Source organism: Sugiyamaella lignohabitans, chromosome A (assembly GCF_001640025.1).
Source record: "Sugiyamaella lignohabitans strain CBS 10342 chromosome A, complete sequence".
Classification (NCBI taxonomy): Eukaryota; Fungi; Ascomycota; class Dipodascomycetes; order Dipodascales; family Trichomonascaceae; genus Sugiyamaella; species Sugiyamaella lignohabitans.
The window spans coordinates 1,230,237-1,249,721 of NC_031672.1; the positions used below are offsets into that span (position 1 = coordinate 1,230,237).

General features: G+C 49.4%; 6 protein-coding genes across 6 annotated transcripts; 4 read left to right on the forward strand and 2 right to left on the reverse strand.

Annotated features, from left to right (window-relative positions):
• Positions 1–201: 201 nt before the first annotated feature.
• AWJ20_380 (uncharacterized protein) lies at positions 202–1,848 on the forward strand (the record flags this gene model as incomplete). The annotated part of the gene is made up of 1 exon (XM_018880831.1): positions 202–1,848. The coding sequence occupies one exon, from the start codon at positions 202–204 to the stop codon at positions 1,846–1,848; it is 1,647 nt and encodes a 548-aa protein (XP_018734619.1).
• A 369-nt stretch (positions 1,849–2,217) lies between these two features.
• NUP49 (FG-nucleoporin NUP49) lies at positions 2,218–3,759 on the forward strand (the record flags this gene model as incomplete). The annotated part of the gene is made up of 1 exon (XM_018880841.1): positions 2,218–3,759. One exon carries the CDS (start codon positions 2,218–2,220, stop codon positions 3,757–3,759), a length of 1,542 nt encoding a protein of 513 aa, XP_018734620.1.
• Positions 3,760–4,541: 782 nt separating this feature from the next.
• NTH1 (alpha,alpha-trehalase NTH1) lies at positions 4,542–7,088 on the reverse strand (the record flags this gene model as incomplete). The annotated part of the gene is made up of 1 exon (XM_018880851.1): positions 4,542–7,088. One exon carries the CDS (start codon positions 7,086–7,088, stop codon positions 4,542–4,544), a length of 2,547 nt encoding a protein of 848 aa, XP_018734621.1.
• A 6,731-nt stretch (positions 7,089–13,819) lies between these two features.
• On the forward strand, positions 13,820–14,524 carry FMP41 (Fmp41p; the record flags this gene model as incomplete). Its single annotated transcript, XM_018880862.1, has 1 exon — positions 13,820–14,524. One exon carries the CDS (start codon positions 13,820–13,822, stop codon positions 14,522–14,524), a length of 705 nt encoding a protein of 234 aa, XP_018734622.1.
• A 170-nt stretch (positions 14,525–14,694) lies between these two features.
• DCD1 (Dcd1p) lies at positions 14,695–15,768 on the reverse strand (the record flags this gene model as incomplete). The annotated part of the gene is made up of 1 exon (XM_018880873.1): positions 14,695–15,768. The coding sequence occupies one exon, from the start codon at positions 15,766–15,768 to the stop codon at positions 14,695–14,697; it is 1,074 nt and encodes a 357-aa protein (XP_018734623.1).
• A 1,062-nt stretch (positions 15,769–16,830) lies between these two features.
• On the forward strand, positions 16,831–18,915 carry AWJ20_385 (uncharacterized protein; the record flags this gene model as incomplete). The annotated part of the gene is made up of 1 exon (XM_018880884.1): positions 16,831–18,915. The coding sequence occupies one exon, from the start codon at positions 16,831–16,833 to the stop codon at positions 18,913–18,915; it is 2,085 nt and encodes a 694-aa protein (XP_018734624.1).
• Between the last annotated feature and the right edge of the window lie 570 nt (positions 18,916–19,485).

Below are 19,485 nucleotides of genomic sequence, written 5' to 3' on the forward strand. Positions count from 1 at the left end.
ACGTAACATGCATGAACGCCTGCAACCACTTGGCACCCTCGATCTACGCCTTTGTATGCGATTGCTGGGTTCACAAGGTTCATTTCCTGCTATTTACCCTTTGGACGGAATTTTGTTGGTGAAACGATGAATTTGTTTGGTGTATATTATGAAGAAGACGCTCGGCCGCTAACGAGACGGCGGTCGACCTCGTTATCTGATATGAGTCTCAATGAACAGTCGTTTGCACGGGCTCCAGCTGCGAATGTCGAGGCTCGATCAGGTAGGGCACCGCAGATTGGGATCTACAGGTCGGCAAGTAGCGGACCCAGCTCAACCACCAGCTCGAGTCCTGAACCTGGTCATCATGCTCATGTTCATGGCCATGCTAGAGAATCGGAATATGAACTTCGACGAGTCAGTCATGAAAACGGGTTTCTATCGTCTTCGTCGTCTTCGTCTGGTTCAGTTCCTGCAGTCGCTTCGGCTCCAAGACTGTCAGCTGCTTCATCAACTTCTGGTATCATTAGATTAGCAGGTATCGATCGAAGTGCTAGTTACTCGAAAACTCCTACCAGAAGAACTCCTCAGCCAGGTGCAACAGACCCGGCTGTCGAGTCTGACACACCCACGAAAAAGAAAGGTCGACGCGGTGGTCTAACTGGTCGTGAACGCGAACGTGACCGTGAACGAGAACGAGACAGAGATCGCGATCGTGACAGAGAAAGAGAAAGAGAACGAGAACGAGATCGCGAAAGAGAACGCGAAAAAGATAAAAGCAGTCCTCAGAGTCTGAAAGATATCGAGACGAGACTGACTCGGCAACTGACAGCCTTCTGTGACAAGGTCAGTCAGCAAATCAAAGAACAGAACATCTCGATTGAACACCTGTCGCGACGAGTGTCTTTGCTAGAAGACAGCCAGCAGAAGAAAGGGCTTGATCGAGAGTTCAAAGAGATACTCACTGAACAGGAAAAGCTGTTTGAGATCTACTCCAAGAACATTCTCCGGTCGGTGTCGCAGCAAATCAACAAAACGAGGAGCCCTGAAAACAGCTCTACTCGAAATAATAATAGCAGCAGCAACTCCAGTCACAGTAGTAGTGGAACTAATAACAGTAGCAACAGCAGCAACAGCAGCAACAGCAACAACAACAGTAATAACAGCAATAATACTAATATCCAAGGGGGTAGTAGCCGCAGTATCAGGGCCAGTGGTAACAGCAATGAATCCACCAGAACTGGTGCTGGTGAGGTTTCATTTGACGAGGAGCACGATACACTTGGCGATATAGAAGTGGATGGAAACGAGTATTCCAGTGATGACAAGAGCAAACACAGACACAAATCGGGCTCAGCATCTCCTGTGGCCGACTCAGGAGCCTCTTTTGACGCTCCACCACCCGGAACACCATACGTGCTTGTGCGACGAAGCGACGACCAGAAGATCCGAAACCGCGGTATTCTCCAGGCACGAATCAACCGAAAGCTGAAAAAGACCGGTGTGGTTGCCATTGAACGCAAAATCGATAACCGCAAAGAAGTCCGAGTCTACCTCGTCGACCCTGTCGACACCTTCGACGACAGCTTCTCGCAATGGCTGTACATCATTCCCAACCACGTTGACGTCATCACAGCCTCGACCTGGATCGAAGAACACGTACACCTCCCCACCGACCTCGCCATGCCCGAAATCCGCCAAACCATCGAATCCGCTCTCAACATCCGACTCGCGACCGACCCTCGACCCTCCGACAACTCCTCTGAATCGCAAAAAGGCAGCACTTTCCTCGCTTTCCGGTCCACAACGGACCGCGACCTCGCTCTTGCCAACCTCCCCACCCTCTTCAACACCACCCCATCTGTATAAATAACAATTGTATTCTACCATGAACCCTCCGGGGAGTGGGTGCTGCCTCCGGCGGCTGGGGCTGCGCCCCAGACCCCGTGGCTGCGCCCCAGACCCCGTGGCTCCTCTCGCTGCGCTCGAGTCGTTCTGTGGGGGAATTACTCGGTGCTGGGACCGTCGACGAAACGACTCGAGCGAAGCGAGAGGAGCCACGGGGTCTGGGGCTCTGCCCCAGCCGCCGGAGGCAGACCCCCCCTGAGAACCCCCAAGTGGGACGTGCGGCGCGTGAGCCGCTTCATGAAATATTTGGTGCACGATGCATGTTGCGATTGTAAACAAAACTCGAGAACGAGAAAGGTCGAGTTCGAGTGTGGTTTTGAGAGCAGAAAAATGTTTGGATCGACTCAGACGGCGAATAATGCCGGGACCGGCGCGTTTGGCGCCAACACCGGGTTCGGAGGTGCCACGAATACGGGCGGTTTCGGCGCTGGAACCGGGTCTACAGGGTTCAGTTTGGGTGGTAATACTAACACGGGCTCTGGATTCGGTGCTGCTGCTGGTGCGAACACTGGTGGCGGTTTGTTTGGTCAAAATAAACCTGTTCAACAGACGGCGTCTCCTTTTGGCGCCCCAACTTCTACAGCCACTGGAAACACCGGAACTGGCCTGTTTGGCTCGAATAATGCTGCTGGTGCTGGAACTGGTACTGGGTTGTTTGGTTCAAACACTCAGGCTCAATCGACTGGCGGTCTTTTTGGCACTAAACCTGCTGCTACCACTGGTACTGGCCTGTTTGGAAACAATACTACAAATACAGCTACCACTGGAACTGGTCTTTTCGGCCAACCACAACAGCAGCAGCAACAGCAACAGACGACGTCTCTGTTCGGTCAACCTCAGCAACAACAACAACCACAACAACAAGCTACAACGTCTTTATTTGGAACTAATACACAACAACAGCAACAACAGCCTCAACAGACGACGTCGTTGTTTGGACAGCCACAACAACAGCAGCAACAACAGCCTCAGACATCGCTGTTTGGAGCAGCACCGGCTGCTACTACTGCTCAGAAACCACTGTTTGGCGGATTAAACACTCCTGCTGCTCCAACAACCAGTACTGGATTGTTTGGCAGTGCTACTAATACTAGTACCACAGCCAGACCACTTTTTGGCGGCGGTTTGACTCAGCCTTCTACTGGAACCCCCAGTTTCGGTCTTGGCAGCTCATTCCAAACACCACAACAGCAGCAGCAGCAACAACAACAATTACAACAACCTACACAAGAAATTACACTGTTAACACGACCTAGTGACTTGCCTGAAGCAGCTCAGAAAGAACTCGAGGCACTTAATGATTATATTACATCGCAAGGACGAGTGTGTGAAGAGCTTAAAGCCAATCAGGACTCTCAAGACGAGATGATTCGCAGTATTCCACGAGACGTTGAGCTGCTGACCCGAAAACTCTCGACAACTAAAGAAGCTCTGAAATACGACGACCGTGTTCTCACCAATATCAAGAAACTAGCCGAGACTGCTGTTCATGACGCCGAGCTGTGTTTCCAACTTCTCGGCAATATCCGAGGACTTTCTGGAGGTCAGTCTCTTTTATCGAACTCGACGTACGGTAACAATCCAGCCGCCGGAGCTGCTAAGTTGGGAGGCCGTAAAGTCGACCAACTGGCCCCGTACTTCAACCACAAGATCGAAGAGTTCGGCAACCGGCTCCACGAACTGGCTGCCATTATCACCGAAGTGGAAAAAGGCGTCGATGCTGCCGAGCTCGACAGTGTCGACGGCTATGCCAACGTCAACAATATCGTGGCCGCTTTACAAGAAGAGTACCAACTATTTATGAGTCTCGGCAACCGTGTGGCCGAGCTCCACCACGACGTCGGCCGTCTCGAGCAGCAGAAAATGGCCTGACCCCCTCCTCATGTATAATATAAATACTTTGCATGTCCACCCTACCTCGTGCTGCCTCCGGCGGCTGGGGCTCCGCCCCAGACCCTGGTTGTGCTCGCTTCGCGAGCTCCAAGGACTCGGGAACCAGGATTGGAAGCGAGTGGAGTCCCCCATTAATATTCTGTTTTCTGTTCGGATTCTCTTAATAGTATTCAGCTTCCAGAAGTCCACGAGATCAAGCTCGAAATTTATATTCATAAACAAAGATTTCTTTACACGGTTTAGGAAGCGAGCACAACAGTTGCCATGTCATTTATATCTGATGTCAAATTTATAATCATCCAGTCTGCCAACTTAAAGGATTAAGAGCTACTGATTGTACCAGTCGAATCAACTGAAGAGCTCACTTACTATGCGACTGTGTTGAAGATTTCCGAACGATCAATCTCTCGAATTTGGGAAAAGATCTGGAAGCTTGGCTTTCTAGGTACGTTTGCAACTTCCTGTAAACTGTTATCTAAATTGTACGCGAAGTTGGATCTGAAGCATACAATCACAAAGAATTTTCCACAAATCATTCTAATAGAAGTCCCTCCAAGTTAAATTGAAATAAGAAATCAGGTTGAAATTTTGCTGGAATTCATAATTCTGGAGTTCAATTCAGAAGGTAGAATTTTCACTCAAAATTTATGTTATGAAATCTTTTAGAGAGCTCGCGAAGCGAGCACTACCAGGGTCTGGGGCGGAGCCCCAGCCGCCGGAGGCAGGTGGGCCGATAGTAGCAAGAGGAGTAGATTAGATTATTAAGAGTGGTTAATGGCTTTGGCGACAGAGCCGATGTCGAGGCCGTCGATGTCGAGGGTCTCGGCGTCTTCGTCATCTTCGCGACGGAGGGCAGAGAAGAACACGTCGGGTGGGGTGAGTGCTCCTAGGACACGTCGGAATCGGCTAGAGAGGAGTGAGAGACCGTAGACGTATGAGGCATTGACCCAACCGAATCCTTCGGTGGCCACTCCCTTGAAACCCAGGCCCTGGTTGCCGTACTCGGCATCGACACGGTGTGGGTCTTCAGGAGAGGTCACGTTATATTTTTCGACAACAACACCGTTGTAGTCGACAAATGCTTTAGTGATCATGAACAGCCATCGGTAGATGAGTCGTTGGGCTTCTTCTTCATATCCGTATCGCATGAGTCCAACCCACGCGAGAATTTGTTGTGGAGCCCATCCGTACGGATAATCCCATTGTCGGTTGGGTCTGTTGAGTCCGGTTTCTCCTCGAGAGGCCAGTGTTCCAGACACAAGACCACCAAACACTTCAAACTTGGGAAGTGACTCTTCGACCATACGAACAGCTTGTTTTGTCGAAGCGAGTCCAGCCCAGAGAGCCCAGAATGTTGTAGCTGACTCGTAGGTGTGACGACGACGAAGTTTGGTGTCATAGTCGAAATACATTCCTTGTGATTCGTCCCACATGTACTTGTCAATGAGGATGCGTCTCTTACGAGCACGACGGTCCCAAATGGCAGATGTTTCAACTGTACCGTCTTCCATGGTTAATTTATCATCAAACATGTTCCGAATGGTGTGAGCAATATCTGTCTCGTACTTGTAAAGCAAGCTGTTGAGATCGATAGTGGCGAGGTCGGCACAGATTCCTTCGAATCGGTAGGTGGTGTCGTGACCGGATTCACGGACAGCTCTGTCGTGTAAGAAGTACTCGTCCAAAGTGGGCTCGTGGATCTCACCATCGTTATACTTTTGTTGGAATTCCTCAAACGACATTCGGTACCGTTTACAGAATGGGAACAATAAATGCTCGAAATGACTGGCTTCAGTCTCTGGAGGAATGCCTTTACCGTCAGGACGGTAGCGGGAAAGTCCAGTGACAGGATCGAGTCGTGGTTCGGCTGTCCATACAGTTTTGTATTCTTTGATAGCAGCTCTCATAGAATCTGCTAAGAAATCAAGTGCCCCATTGGTGTATTTAATTTTTTCATACACTCGCAAAGCCATATCAGTGAGGAATGGTGGTTGTGAACGGGTCAAATAGTATGAACGATTGGCATTGAGAATCTTACCGTAATGCTTGATTTCGTAACAGAAGTTGATAACCATTCCTTTAGCTAGATCGACTCGATTATCCACCAGAAGACCTAGTGATTCCATATAAGAATCCCAGCCGTAAAGCTCGTTGAACCGACCTCCAGGAACGACATATGGCACACCCACGTACGACTCGTTACCGTTTTCATCAACAGTTTCGTCGAGTGCTAAAGCCAGAAGACCCGGTTTGTCATTAATAGACTTGACATAGTCGGCAGTGATATTTTCTGGCAAGTATTCGACTTGTAAATCAAGCTTGGGATTTTTCTTAGCGATTTCAGAGTAGAAAATAAACTGTTTCTTTTCCGAAAATGGAATGTATACTCTTGGACGTTTGTCATCCGAGCGTGATTTAGGATCGAGTGCAATGGTTTCAATAGTGGAAGAATCGATTTTACGAGTAAGGGCGTTCCAGAATTCTTTAGAAATGAGTCTTTGTAAACGAGCAACGGGATTTTCAGTGAGTCTCTGCTCGTCTAAAATGATATATTTTCTACCAAACCTTTTGGCCAACGTAAGTTCTTGCAAAAGATTCGACAATTGATAGGTACCTCTGATCTCAGTGGTGTTATAACCATTGGAATTAGCAGTGCCTACTTCAAGCACTTTAGGACCGTCATCCTCGATAGTAATTTGTGCATTTTGATCAGTGTCTTCGGATTCTAGCAATCTCTTCAAAGTAGTATCCACATGAATAAGAAGTTTCTTAGGACCCAATTGTTCATCCTTTGAACCTCTTCTTCTTGGAAGCCACTTCTTACGGTCGCTACTGCTTCTGTCCACAGTAGACAGAGTACGAGACCGCAGCAGTCGAATCGACTTCTTTTCTGATTCGGGGTTGTAATAAACAGCCGGTGTAGAATAAGGATCAATTTCTGATGATGAAGAACGACGGTGATGTTTAGCATTGACTCCAGATGTTAATACAACAGTAGCAGGATTGGATGAAGAGGGCCCATCATTCTTATTGACCGACTTGTCAAACGAAATATGACGTTGGTGATGCTTTCCAGATTTCGCCGACCCATTGCCATTTGCAGCTGAATCAGCAGTGTTATCAATTAATTTTGGTTGTCTCCACAAAATAGGTTCATCATCAGTGGCAGGAGGTGGTAGCAGAGGGTCGTCACCGCCGGACCCCTGAGAAGAGGAGCCACTGTTCAAAGAAGCGGTATCATCGGGAGACACAGAATCCGGAGACACAGGCAGAGGAGAGTCAGGGGACACGGAATCTGAAGCAGACATGACAAAACAAATACAATTCTAGACTTTCTCAACCTCAATCACACAGATCTATCAAGAATAATTTACTATCGCCAGAAAATAAGTTGTGCCAGCTCTATCGATAACCAAATAACAGAAATATCGAGCCGAAACCTGAAACTGATAAAAAAACAAGAGAAACCACCTGCCAGCAATGCCAATTGGTACCTGTCACAAAAGAAAAAGTCGACAAAATGAACAGCCGAAAAACCTAGCAAAAAATCGCTGACCTGTCGAGAACTAATCACCTAACCGACTAAACCTAGTTAAACTGATGAGGCAGATGTACCAATACCAACAAAAATCAGGATCAATGTCAAACGACTCGTTACTAACGAATGCAGTATCAAAATCCAACCAAACAGCAGATACACTACCAATCAACCAGAAAAAAAATTAAAACAAAATTGACAAAATCGAGACCACTGTTATCAACCGTACCAATCCAATATCGACTACCGAACGTTGAACATATACAATCAGAACCAACAAAAACCTAGCAACGACGAACGAGAAACAATCGCAATTAAATACCAACTGCCCCTCAACAATCGGTGACTAATTCGAGATTCACACTAAAAACAAAAAATCGCAATCGAGTTTTGTAGACTCGGACTGATCTGGGTGAAAAATGTAGGATAATAGAACAAACAGTGATCGCCAGATCAGATAATATATACGGCATGGGTTAGGTCGTCCGCCAGCTACAGCACCGATCGCGGGCGGTATGGAACATTAGCGAGAGATGAGCAGGCAGGAGGGGGTCAGATGGATCAAGAAACCTGATCCAGCCGCAAATTCCCCTTTTTACAGTCAATTTACCCGAATCCTACCCAAACATCCCCCAATACCCACCGAAAACCCCCATTTGACCCCATTCAACTCCGTTCAAGTCCGACTGAACCACCCAACTCCGACACACTGATAGCGAGCTCGAGTTCGAGCGGCTGGAGCATCTGGTGCGTCTGGTGCGTCTGGTGGGGCATCAGCAGCCAGTCGTTATCGTGCAATGAACCAATCGCGGGTGCATGCCGACCCCGCAGATCCAGCGGGGCAAGCTACCCCAAAACGACGCTCCGCTAACGGCCTGCGATGAGCCCGACCCGCCCCTTGGAATGCGACTAAACCCCCCTTCACCTCCCCCTCCTCCACCTTCTCACTCCTCTTTTTTTTCTACCCCCGACCCTCTCAGACCCCTACCACCACCAGTCACGAGCGCGACCGCAATGTACATCACCAGCAGCAACCCGGGTTACCTAACCGGGACTCGCGTTGACATCACTCTACAGGGGTGGGTTCTGCCTCCGGCGGCTGGGGATCCGCCCCAGACCCTGGTTGCTCCTCTCGCTTCGCTCGAGTCGGGGCTTGGACCGTGGAGAGTGGGTGAGCGGTGGCAGAGGGGCCCCACGTGAACGACTCGAGCGAAGCGAGAGGAGCCACGGGGTCTGGGGCAGCGCCCCAGCCGCCGGAGGCAGCACCCCCAGCCCGAGAAAGAAGGTCCAGCGGAATTAGTAGGGCAATTGCAACGGGGTCAGGGGGAGGGTCGGGTTAGGGCGCGATGGCGGCCACTGCACGATAAGCGGCGACGCAGCAGCGGCGGCCGTGGTCTAGGAAGGAGGGGGGATAATCGGTGCGTTTGGCGGCAGGCAGCCGGCTCCAGGCCAAGCAGCACCACCAAACCAGAGAACAGCCAAAACCCGCCAAAAACGCCAAATTCGCACCTCACCCACTCCCCCCACCCCTCTAACACTCCGTCCCACCCCCTCTAATACCCCCTCCCCACGCCAACTCCTGCGAAGCAGGAGCAACCAGGGTCTGGGGCGGAGCCCCAGCCGCCGGAGGCAGTCCCCACCCTCGTCCATAGTTTCCAGCCCGGAAATTAATGCTGACACGGCCACGGGATTATGTAGCACTTGTGGGTGAGGCAGCGCAGGATGTAATTTAGGACTGCAGCAGGCCGGCGAAAACGGTGTGCAACCGGTAACGTGAGACGCAGCGGGATGCAGGCCGCTGCAGGCCCTGCTGTTATCAGTGGCTATCTCCCTGACAGCCAGTCAGCCGGCAAACAGCCTTGCTCCAGCCTGAATCAGTAATTACCACCCCCGTTCGTCGTCGTCTCTTTATTTACGCTTTCTTCAGCCCGTCCTTTGCCTGCTTCATAACCAACTGCCTCTGTCCGCTGTTGGGCTACAAATCACACACTACAATTGAACCGGTTCGTATTTGGCTGTTTTGTAAGTCGGTCCACTGGTGGGGGGGGGGGGGGGGGGGGGGGGTGTTGCCTCCGGCGGCTGGGGCTCCGCCCCAGACCCCGCTGCTCCTCTCGCTTCGCTCGAGTCGGGCGAGGGGGGTCCCCAGTGGTTTGTTTCTCCTGCGAAGCAGGAGCCACGGGGTCTGGGGCAGCGCCCCAGCCGCCGGAGGCACACACCCCCTGGATGTGAAAGTGTTCTAACGGTGTGGAAGGAGAGAAGAAGAAGAAGAAGATGGAAGAGTCGACGTCGTCAGTGGCGTCTTTGGACGAGTCGTATGATATCGTGGGTCGGCCGGGGGATGACGGGGATGAAGAGCTGAGTGGCGATCTGGGGTTTTCGTCGCTGTCTTCGATGTCGTCGTCGATGTCGGAATCGAGCGTTGCCAGTGGCGGCGATGGTGAGGGTCCGTCAAATGCCGCTGATGCTGCTGCTGCCGCAGCTGGTGGTGGTGCTAGCGAAGATGCTGATTCAGGGAAGAAGAGAAATGCCAGTCGCAGCAGGGTCGAGGTTGGAGGTTCGAGATCGGGGTCGGGGTCGGGTGGTCCTGATTCTGCTGCCTCGGGTTCGAATTCTGGTGCGAACAATGGACTGGAGACCGATACTGATACCGATGCTGATGGTGGCGAGAATGAGAGTAATAAGGGTAATGGAGACGGTAGAGGTTACAAGTCTCGTCGCCGGAAACTTCGTGGGACCAGCAATGGCGGAAGTAATGGTGGAAATGGAAGTATAAGTAGAAGTAGGAGCAGCAGCAGTAGTCGGTTGGTCGACTCGTCGCTGCTGCAGACTCCCACTCGAGAGAGACCGTCTGCCGGTCTAGGACCAGGGTCGGCTACTTCATATGCTTCGAGCAGCCTGGATGACGAGTATACGTCGAGCAATGCTGGCGATGAGTCGTTTGTCGAGGACGATTATGACTACGAGTTCTCGGATCGGTTTACTAATAGCAGTGTTACTAGAAGCAGTGATGACGATGAAGAGGAGGAGAGCGAGTTTGAGGAGTTTGCTCGTGATGGTCCTCGAAGACATACTGCCACTGATAACCATACTCCTGATTATATGTTGTCTGGATCAAGCAGTAATCATGGAGATGACGATGAAGAGGGAAAGGATTTGTCTGGTAGGACCGGGTCGGATCCATCTCATGCTATTCTGGAGAACCCTTCTCTTTCGTCCATGTCGCTTGCTAATAGCAATTCGACTCTTAAGATGCCTCAGATGAGGACTCCTGATGGGTCACTAGCTTCGTGGATGTCGGTTTGTGATTCTGGAGATGTGTCTAGGGGAGTTATGAAGAATAGTGGGAGAAAGACAAGTTCGAGTTCTGATAAGACTGCTAATGACGGCAATGAGAGTAATGATTATAAGGTTGATAATGATGAAGCGAGTGATGATGACGATGACGACAATGATGGCGGCTCTGATGACGAGGTCAAGTCGACTCTGGCTGAGCTGGCATTTGCAAGAGATCTGATTGTGAAGCCACTGCCTAGTAATTATCTGATTGATTTTGCTAGTAAGTTGCTTGCCGCGAGAAAGTCGAGTAAGTTGTTCTCGTCAAAGTCCGGTTCTGTCTCATCTGATAGTATTGAGGATGAAACTGGGGATAGAACTGATATATCCGAGGAGATTACTAAAGGTACTGCTACAGATACTGCTACAGATACAGTTAAAGATAGCAGTAAGGCTAGGGCCATATCTGATCCTGTAGCTGCGGTCTATACAGAGAGACTGATACTCCCTGTCGATTCGACTATTGGCAAACATAATCTGTTCTGGACGTATCTGCGAAACTCTGTGGGTTTCCCGTATCTCAGTCGAGCTTCTAAATCACGACCTGACCGCTCGTCTTCGTCGCTGTCTCTGTCGTCGTCTTCAACAGCCAGTTCTTTAACCTCGTCTGGAGTTCTATCAAAGAGCTCGGATCTGAATATCATTGGATTCGGTACAAATGAGCTCCATGTCATGGACAACATTCGAATTCTAGCTTCTCGTTTGCGGTGGGAAGCCTCTGGTACCAGACTTCATCTCTGTTATTGCCAGCCCAAAGTAACTAGTTCGAGTGATGAGAGTGAGCATGATATCAACTCTGATTTCAAGTCGAGATTTACTACTAAGAATTATATTGCTGACCCTCGGTACTCTTTTGGAACCACGCTTGACCCTTCTAATACGTCTTCACCTGACTTCTCATTCGACAGTATTGCTGTCATCTATTACTCGTGTGGTGAATCACATGTCAATTTCAACCCAGTCCCCATTTATAATTTGCTCGTGGAACATAATATTCCTACGATTTGTTTGTCTGACGAGATTCTAGCTCCCGTTGAAGTTGAAAGTGCCAATTGGCATTTACTGGGTTCTGAATGTGCTCCACGGTGTGCTATTCCTGTGCTGACAACTGTAAAAGCCAGTGATTCTAAAGCCACTGCTTCGACGCCAACTGTGGAATGGAAGTCTGTACCTGTTCCCAGTAGAGCACTACGGTTTATCGAGGTCTTGGATATCCAGCACATGTTAAACACTCAAGGCAAACGGTATCCCAAGCTGCTCAAGTCGATAACCACAGAACCGCCTATCAAGGAAATCGCCCTCACTTTCAAGAGTATGTGGAAGAGAATTATTGGGTTTATTGGTTTATTGATTTTATTTATGGTATACAGCAATATTACCGCCAGTCGTGGTATACTACCCACTAATAGTATTTCCGAGATCCAACCCAGTAGTTTAGCTCCTAGTTCGACGATATTACAATGGAGTACTGGACTAGTCCCATCTACCGTTGTAACCAGTGCTTCGAAAGTACAACCACTTGTAGTAGAGGTCACGACTACTACAGACCAGCAGTCGAAGTCAGTCGCAATGAGCTCACAGCTTAGTACTAGTGCCGAACGGTGTCAAGATATTGTATCTCGCAATATCCACATGGCTCTGTCGTTCCCCTTTGAATACTTTGCTCAGTGCAATTCGCTACAACCGGTGAGAGAACAGGTCCAGAAACCGCTCAAGAGAGTCAAACGGGTGCGCAATGTCTGGAAGAAATTGGCTCAAGAAGAAGGACACCCCAAGACTAGAAACGATATCCAACTCCATTCATCTTCATCTGTGTCTGACATTATCATCAGCCATGCCTATTCATCCTTCAAAGCTCTTAATGAGGTGGTGTGGGATGGAATAGCTGCCTTGGAAACGTTCCTTCTTGCCCTACGTGAAGAAGTAGATTTTTTAGTTTCCACTGCCGTCAGCACTCTGGCTGCCGGCTACAATATTGCTGCAGACCTGATGTCAAGACGCGCTTTGGAACTAAGTTCTCACAGCAAACATGGAAATACACTTGACTTTCGCAGTTTGAACCAAAAAGTCACTAGAAATGCCCGTGCTGTCACAGACTACGTATCTAGTCTACTCGAACCAGTCAATTCTCAGGTTTCTGCCCAGGCTGAACGACTTCACAAATACGTTCTGGATCCTACATACATTGCAGCTCAAAGACAATACGAAGTATATCGCAAAGCAGTGATTATCGAATACCACCAGCTTCCTACCTACATTGACAGTCTATCACATTCACTGTCCAATGCAGCAGATGTCGCGGCCGAAGCTATATTAAATGCCAACAAAGCTGTCAACGAGTTTGTTTCCGACACATGGCATATCACCACTAGCTGGCTGGCTGAATTCGATACTGAACACTACAAGCAGAGGATTATATCCAACAGCAAGTACTTAGTAGAACACGGACGAGAAGCCGCTGTCAGAGTAAGTTCTCGCACGAAACAAGCACTTAACTCTGGCGCTGAGAACTCCCGGCTTATTTATAAGAACCTCCATGCGAAACTGTCAAACCACAAACTTTCTGCCAACAAACAACAGTTGAAAGCACTTTCTCAGAACAGCTGTCATCTCAGGACACGAATTAATCAAGTCAAACTGAGTAAAGGAGTTGCCGACGCACGAAAGCACATCCACTGCAAATGGAAGACATTCTACTCTGAACTCCACCGCCGCAAATCCACCGATTTCAAATGGAAACACGCCCGCAAACCCCAATCTCAATCGTCAACAACCGCTACCCGCTGGTGGAACGCCAAACAAACTCCTACCAAAGACAACACCAACCGACGGCCCAGATGGTTTTAACTAATGCCCTCAACCGACGACAACGATACCTCATGCTCTCCACCGGCTGGAGTGTCTTTTCTATACCGACTTAACTTATTACTACTAAATTATTATTTTTATTATCTGTCCCCACTGCCTCCGGCGGCTGGGGCTCCGCCCCAGACCCTGGTTGCTCCTGCTTCGCAGGAGTTTTCGGGGTCCGTGATGGTGAGTGAGAGCAGGGTCCGGTGCCAAGTCAGATGTGTCGACCCCTGCATCACGCGGCTGTCCGAATTGCGACAATATGAGAGGTCAGGCCGATGTCGGCGTCCATCTTGATCTCTCATAACATCTATCAAAATGTCAACTGCTTATATCCAGAGAGCTAGAAAAATCCTCTGTATCGGTCGGAACTACGTCGACCATATCAAGGAACTCGGCAATTCCGCTCCTTCGCAACCTTTTTTCTTTTTAAAGCCTACCAGCTCGGTGCTGCTTCCAGGTCAGGGTCCTATTCTGCGTCCCAAGGGAACCAAGCTCCATTATGAGTTAGAATTGGCTGTTGTGCTCAACAAGACTCTCAAGAACATCAATCCCGAGACTTTTGGCGAAAAGGAAGCCATTGATGCTATTGAAGGATACGCTCTGGCTTTAGACCTGACTGCTCGTAACGTGCAAGACGAGGCCAAGAAGAAGGGTCTTCCCTGGTCAATTGCCAAGGGTTTCGACACATTCTGCCCATTGACTCCTTTGATTCCTAAATCCCAGATACCCGACCCCCACAATGCCCATTTGAAGCTTCTTGTCAACGGCGAAGTGCGCCAATCAGACTCCACCAACCTCATGCTGTTCCGTATCCCACGTATCCTGTCGGCAGTCAGCTCGGTCATGACTCTCGAAGCTGGAGACATTATTCTCACTGGTACACCCAAGGGTGTTGGCAGCATTGTTCCCGGAGACAACATTCGAGGTGAATTGAGTGTCGACGGCAAAGTTGTTCCCGACGGAGTCCTTGACTTCCCTGTCGAGGAGAAGCCTGGTCCCTACGAGTACCACGAGACATAAATACAATTGTCAAATAAACTGACTCCTGTATACATTGACACACGCAGTACGATCCTAGCAATCTCCTGCGAAGCAGGAGCCACGGGGTCTGGGGCGGAGCCCCAGCCGCCGGAGGCAGGTAGCGACCTTAACAATGTAAAGAGAATATGCTATTTTTTAGATGGTTCGTGCTAGCTCATGACAATGCCGTGTTTAGGAGGAGTGTACTGTCGGAGGAGGATACCACCGGCCTCGAGGACTTTGGCGGACTCGGAGTCCATGCTGTATGACTGGGAATAGACAACTTCGCGGATGCCACTTTGGACGATTTTGATGCTACAAGTGAGACAGGGGCATGTGTTACAGTAGATAATGGCCTCGAGACCAAGACGGTCTCTGCCAGCTTCGAGGATAGCGTTTTCTTCCGCATGCAAACATAGACAAGTCGAGAGACCAGCACCCGACCCCAGAGCTTGGTTACACCGTTTGCACCCGCCTTCGTTACAATTGACGAGTCCTCTTGGAGTTCCATTATAGCCAGTAGCAACTATTCTCTTTTCTTTGACAATGACACAGCCGACTCTTCGTTTCATACAATTACTTCGTAGAGCAGCCAAGTCAGCCAATTGCATGAAGTAAGCGTCCCAAGAAGGCCGTAATCTCGTTGGATCAGTCAGGTTCAATTTGCCAATATTAACGTATAACTCAGTGATGCTGTCAGTATTATTGACAATGACGACTTGAGCTTTACTGTGTAGTTGGGCTCCACTAGCAGGGCCATACAGGTACTTGTCTCCAGCAGCTATAAATTCCTGGAAAGTCAACACATGATGATAACCAGGTTTTGTTTTTTCTTGATACCGTTCCCATCTCAGAAGAGCAGGAGCATCGACTGCTACATGGAGGAAGAAGGGTCTTTTACACAGATCATTAAATGACTTCAGATCAGAGATCTCCACTACGTAGTTGTTTGACCAGTTTACAGTAGCGAATTCCAGTAGAAGGTCCATCGACTGAAACTGTTCAAGAGCACCATCAGCCCGTTTTTGAGTTTCTTGTTGGGTATCAGATTCAGGGGGAGTTGGCAAATCCGAGCTGTACAGAGTTTTAACTGGAGCAGGACGTTCTAGAGACCATTTATCGACGCCATTAGTAAGATCAGAATAGCTATCAGACACGGTCAAATAAGCAAATCCCATTAACTGTAAGTATTTCCTTACAGTTTTCTTTCCGGAAGAGATGTTGCCCGACACGCCAATCAGCATTTTAGCGGTAGATATTAAGTTAGAGGTACGAAGAAATCGCGGTCAGACGCGTGTAGTTTTCGTTTCAATGCTACTTTTAATTTACAGGTGCAGATGCATGATCGGCAATCTTATCAGTGATTTTTTGGAGATTCTGGTGGGAAATGTCTTGCCCGAGATTTATCCGAGACCAGCATGATCAAAACACGAAAATCCAAGCCCTCCATGAAACAAATGCCTCAAAACAATGTCAAAATATGATAGATGTCGGAAGGGGTCTGGCATCATCCGCTTTGGAGCCCTTGCTGTAACCGTACCGATGCAGCGATAAGTGGATGTAAGTAAATAAGAGACCGCGAATATTTGCCGTTGATATAGCCAAGAAGCAGTCGAAAATTCTTAGAATTCAGGGAACTCTATTCCCATTCAGGAAAACCCCGTGTCATTTCGAGACTTTTTTGAGAGGCATGTGACGGGTAAATTTGGTACCAGAATCCCGTACCAATAGCGGTTGTCGGCAAATTGTTTAGGCAAGACACCGACTACCCCACAAAGGTTCCCAGTGACAGTCGACAACGGACCGACCTCCGTTGCCCAGCCTCGAATCCGCAAACCATCTACCAATTATGATTTAAAACAACCCCACAAAAACTCCTGCGAAGCAGGAGCCACGGGGTCTGGGGCGGAGCCCCAGCCGCCGGAGGCCTATCCCCCCTTCTCCAGACTTCCGAACCAACTCTATGAAACAGTGGACAGGTACCCGCCCAGAGTCTACCCCGCCAAGACCGTTTTAGCGGGTCGCGAGATCTAGATCGTGGCTAATCGGATAATAGAATCCGTCGATTGGAACCATTTAAGCTGCAGGGAGTGTGCTTAATCGATGGCGGATATGTGCAGTTGGAGCGGGAGGTTGGCCTGAAAATGCGGGGTAATGGATTACCCCTGAATCTTCCCAGGCATCGACCGCTAATCATGACCTTATCTATGAAACGGAATCACATATAAAAAGAAGAAAGGAAGTTGGCGAGCTTCCAATCACATCATTCGTTATCAAATTCGCTTATTGAATTGTCAATTATCACAATGGTTATTACTAAAGAGTCTAATGTGGATGTTCTTATTATTGGAGCAGGTCCTGCAGGGTACATGCTAGCCAACTGGCTTGCAAGAACTGGCGTCACCAATGTCCGGATTATCGACAAAAGGTCGACCGAGATTTTCACAGGTCAGGCAGACGGTCTTCAATGTCGTACTCTGGAGATCTTCCAATCGTTTGGATTCGCGGACCGTGCTTTGAAGGAGGCTAATCACATGTTGGAGATTTGTTTCTGGGAACCTGATAAGGACGGGGTTATCCATCGTTCGGGAAGAATGCCAGACACCATTATTGGAATTTCGCGGTTCCAGCAAATGGTGATTCATCAAGGTCGTATTGAAGCGTGGTTTACTGATGCTATAAAGAAGTGGAGTAGTGGTAAACTCGCGGTCGAGCGTCCAGTGCTTCCAGAGACTTTGGCTATTGACGAGTCTAAAGTAGATGATCCCGAAGCGTATCCAGTTAGTGTTAATCTCCGTCATCTGAAAAAGGATAACGCCCTTCCGGAGCAATTTGGATCGAAGATTTCCAACGGTCTTTTCCGGGCTTATGACGATGCTGGAGATTATAAAGGAGATGCTAATGACGAGCTTGAGACAGTTCATGCCAAGTACGTTGTTGGTACCGACGGAGCGCATTCTTGGACGAGACGACAAATTGGTATTGAGTTGGAGGGAGAAGCGACTGATTATATCTGGGGAGTGTTGGATGCAGTCCCAATTACCAATTTCCCGGATATCAGACTCAGATGCAGTATCCATTCACAGGATTCTGGAAGTATCATGATCATTCCCAGAGAGAACGGGCTAGTGCGATTGTATTGTCAATTGAAAGAAGCGCCACGAGACGAAGGCGATGGAAGCGCTACAGCTCGTCGAATGGACCGATCCAAGATCACGCCTGAATTCATTCTCAACACCGCCAAGAAGATCTTTGCTCCGTATACTCTGGAAGTCACCGATATCAAGTGGTATACAGGATATCAAATTGGCCAGCGAGTAGCCAAGCAGTTCCAGAAGTCCAACCGAGTATTTGTCGGAGGAGATGCTACACATACCCACTCCCCCAAAGCCGGTCAGGGAATGAACACTTCCATGTGCGACACTTTCAACCTGGGATGGAAACTGGCCCATGTAATTAAAGGACTTGCCGACCCCAGTATTCTGACTACTTACGAACAAGAACGACGACAAGTGGCTCGAGACCTGATTAATTTTGACTATAAATTCTCGCGGTTGTTTTCCGGTAAACCCAAGTCCAAAGACTCTGACGAGGGTGTCTCACTTGAAGAGTTTAAGAAGTTCTTTGAAAAGGGCAATGAGTTTGCATCTGGAACAATTGTCGACTACGACGGGTCGATGCTCATCAACAAACCCAAGGGCGTTTCAGCCTCGAACTCTGGCCATGAGGAGTTGTACCTGAATCCACTTGCCAAAGGATGTCCAATTGGCAGACGATTCGACCAAGCGCAAGTTGTGATGCAATCCGACTGTCGACCGTACTACCTGAACGACATGATGTTATCAGACGGCCGTTGGCGAGTAGTATACTTTGCCGGCGATATCAAGCGACAGACGAAACTCTACGACTTTATGCTGAAATTCGGTAATTACCTAGACGGCAAAGATACATTTGTGAAGCGATACACGCCAGCTACCGCGCAACTCGACTCTGTAATCGAAATTCTTCTCGTCCACGCCAGCGAACGAGTTTCCGTCGAATGGGACGAGTTCCCGACCGCGTTCCGGATCCGCGACCACAAAGAACGAATGAATTACTGGAAGATATTCGCCGACGACGACTCTTACCACGAAGGTCACGGCCATGCCTATAACAACTACGGAGTCGACCCCCTCTTCGGAGCATTTGTCGTCGTACGACCCGACGGCCACGTTGCCGATGTCCAAGAACTCACCACTCAAGGAATCGACAACATCGACAAATTCTTCTCAGCATTCATGCTCCCCCAAACACCCTCCTGGACCTCTCACGGCGGATACATCCCCAGCACCGAGCCCGAGCCGGAATGGTACGGGGAACAGGACTACGGCAAACCTCTCCTTGCCGTCTAACTCTTCAATAAACACTTTCTTCTTCTTTCTTTCTGCCACACTGCCCCTGGCGGCTGGGGCTCCGCCCCAGACCCCGTGGTTCCTTCTTCACAGGAGATTTCTGGGGTTATACGCTGCCTCCGGCGGCTGGGGCTCTGCCCCAGACCCCGTAGCTCCTGCTTCGCAGGAGTTGGCTGGTACCGTCGAAAAACCGACTCGAGCGGAGCGAGAGGAGCAGCGGGGTCTGGGGCGGAGCCCCAGCCGCCGGAGGCAGACCCCTGACACCCGGGAGGTCATGCAGCTGTCGTTATCGCGGCGATTGATTTTCATGTGAAACTGGATTTGCCCGTGATACGTGGACAGCCCCTGTCGGTCGGTGCTGCAGGAGCTGCTGCTGTCAAAACACGCGACTGGTATCCCAGTTGATCGGTTTTGTCGCTCGCAGCGGCAGGAAACCTTGACCAGATCGGCTGGGAAATAATTTCGACCCCCCTGGAATTTTTTTCCCGAGAAACGCGAACCGGTGACCAGAATCGAGTGGGGAAAGTGGGATTCTGGTCCTGGTTCGGTGAGTGGGTTCTGACTCGGAAT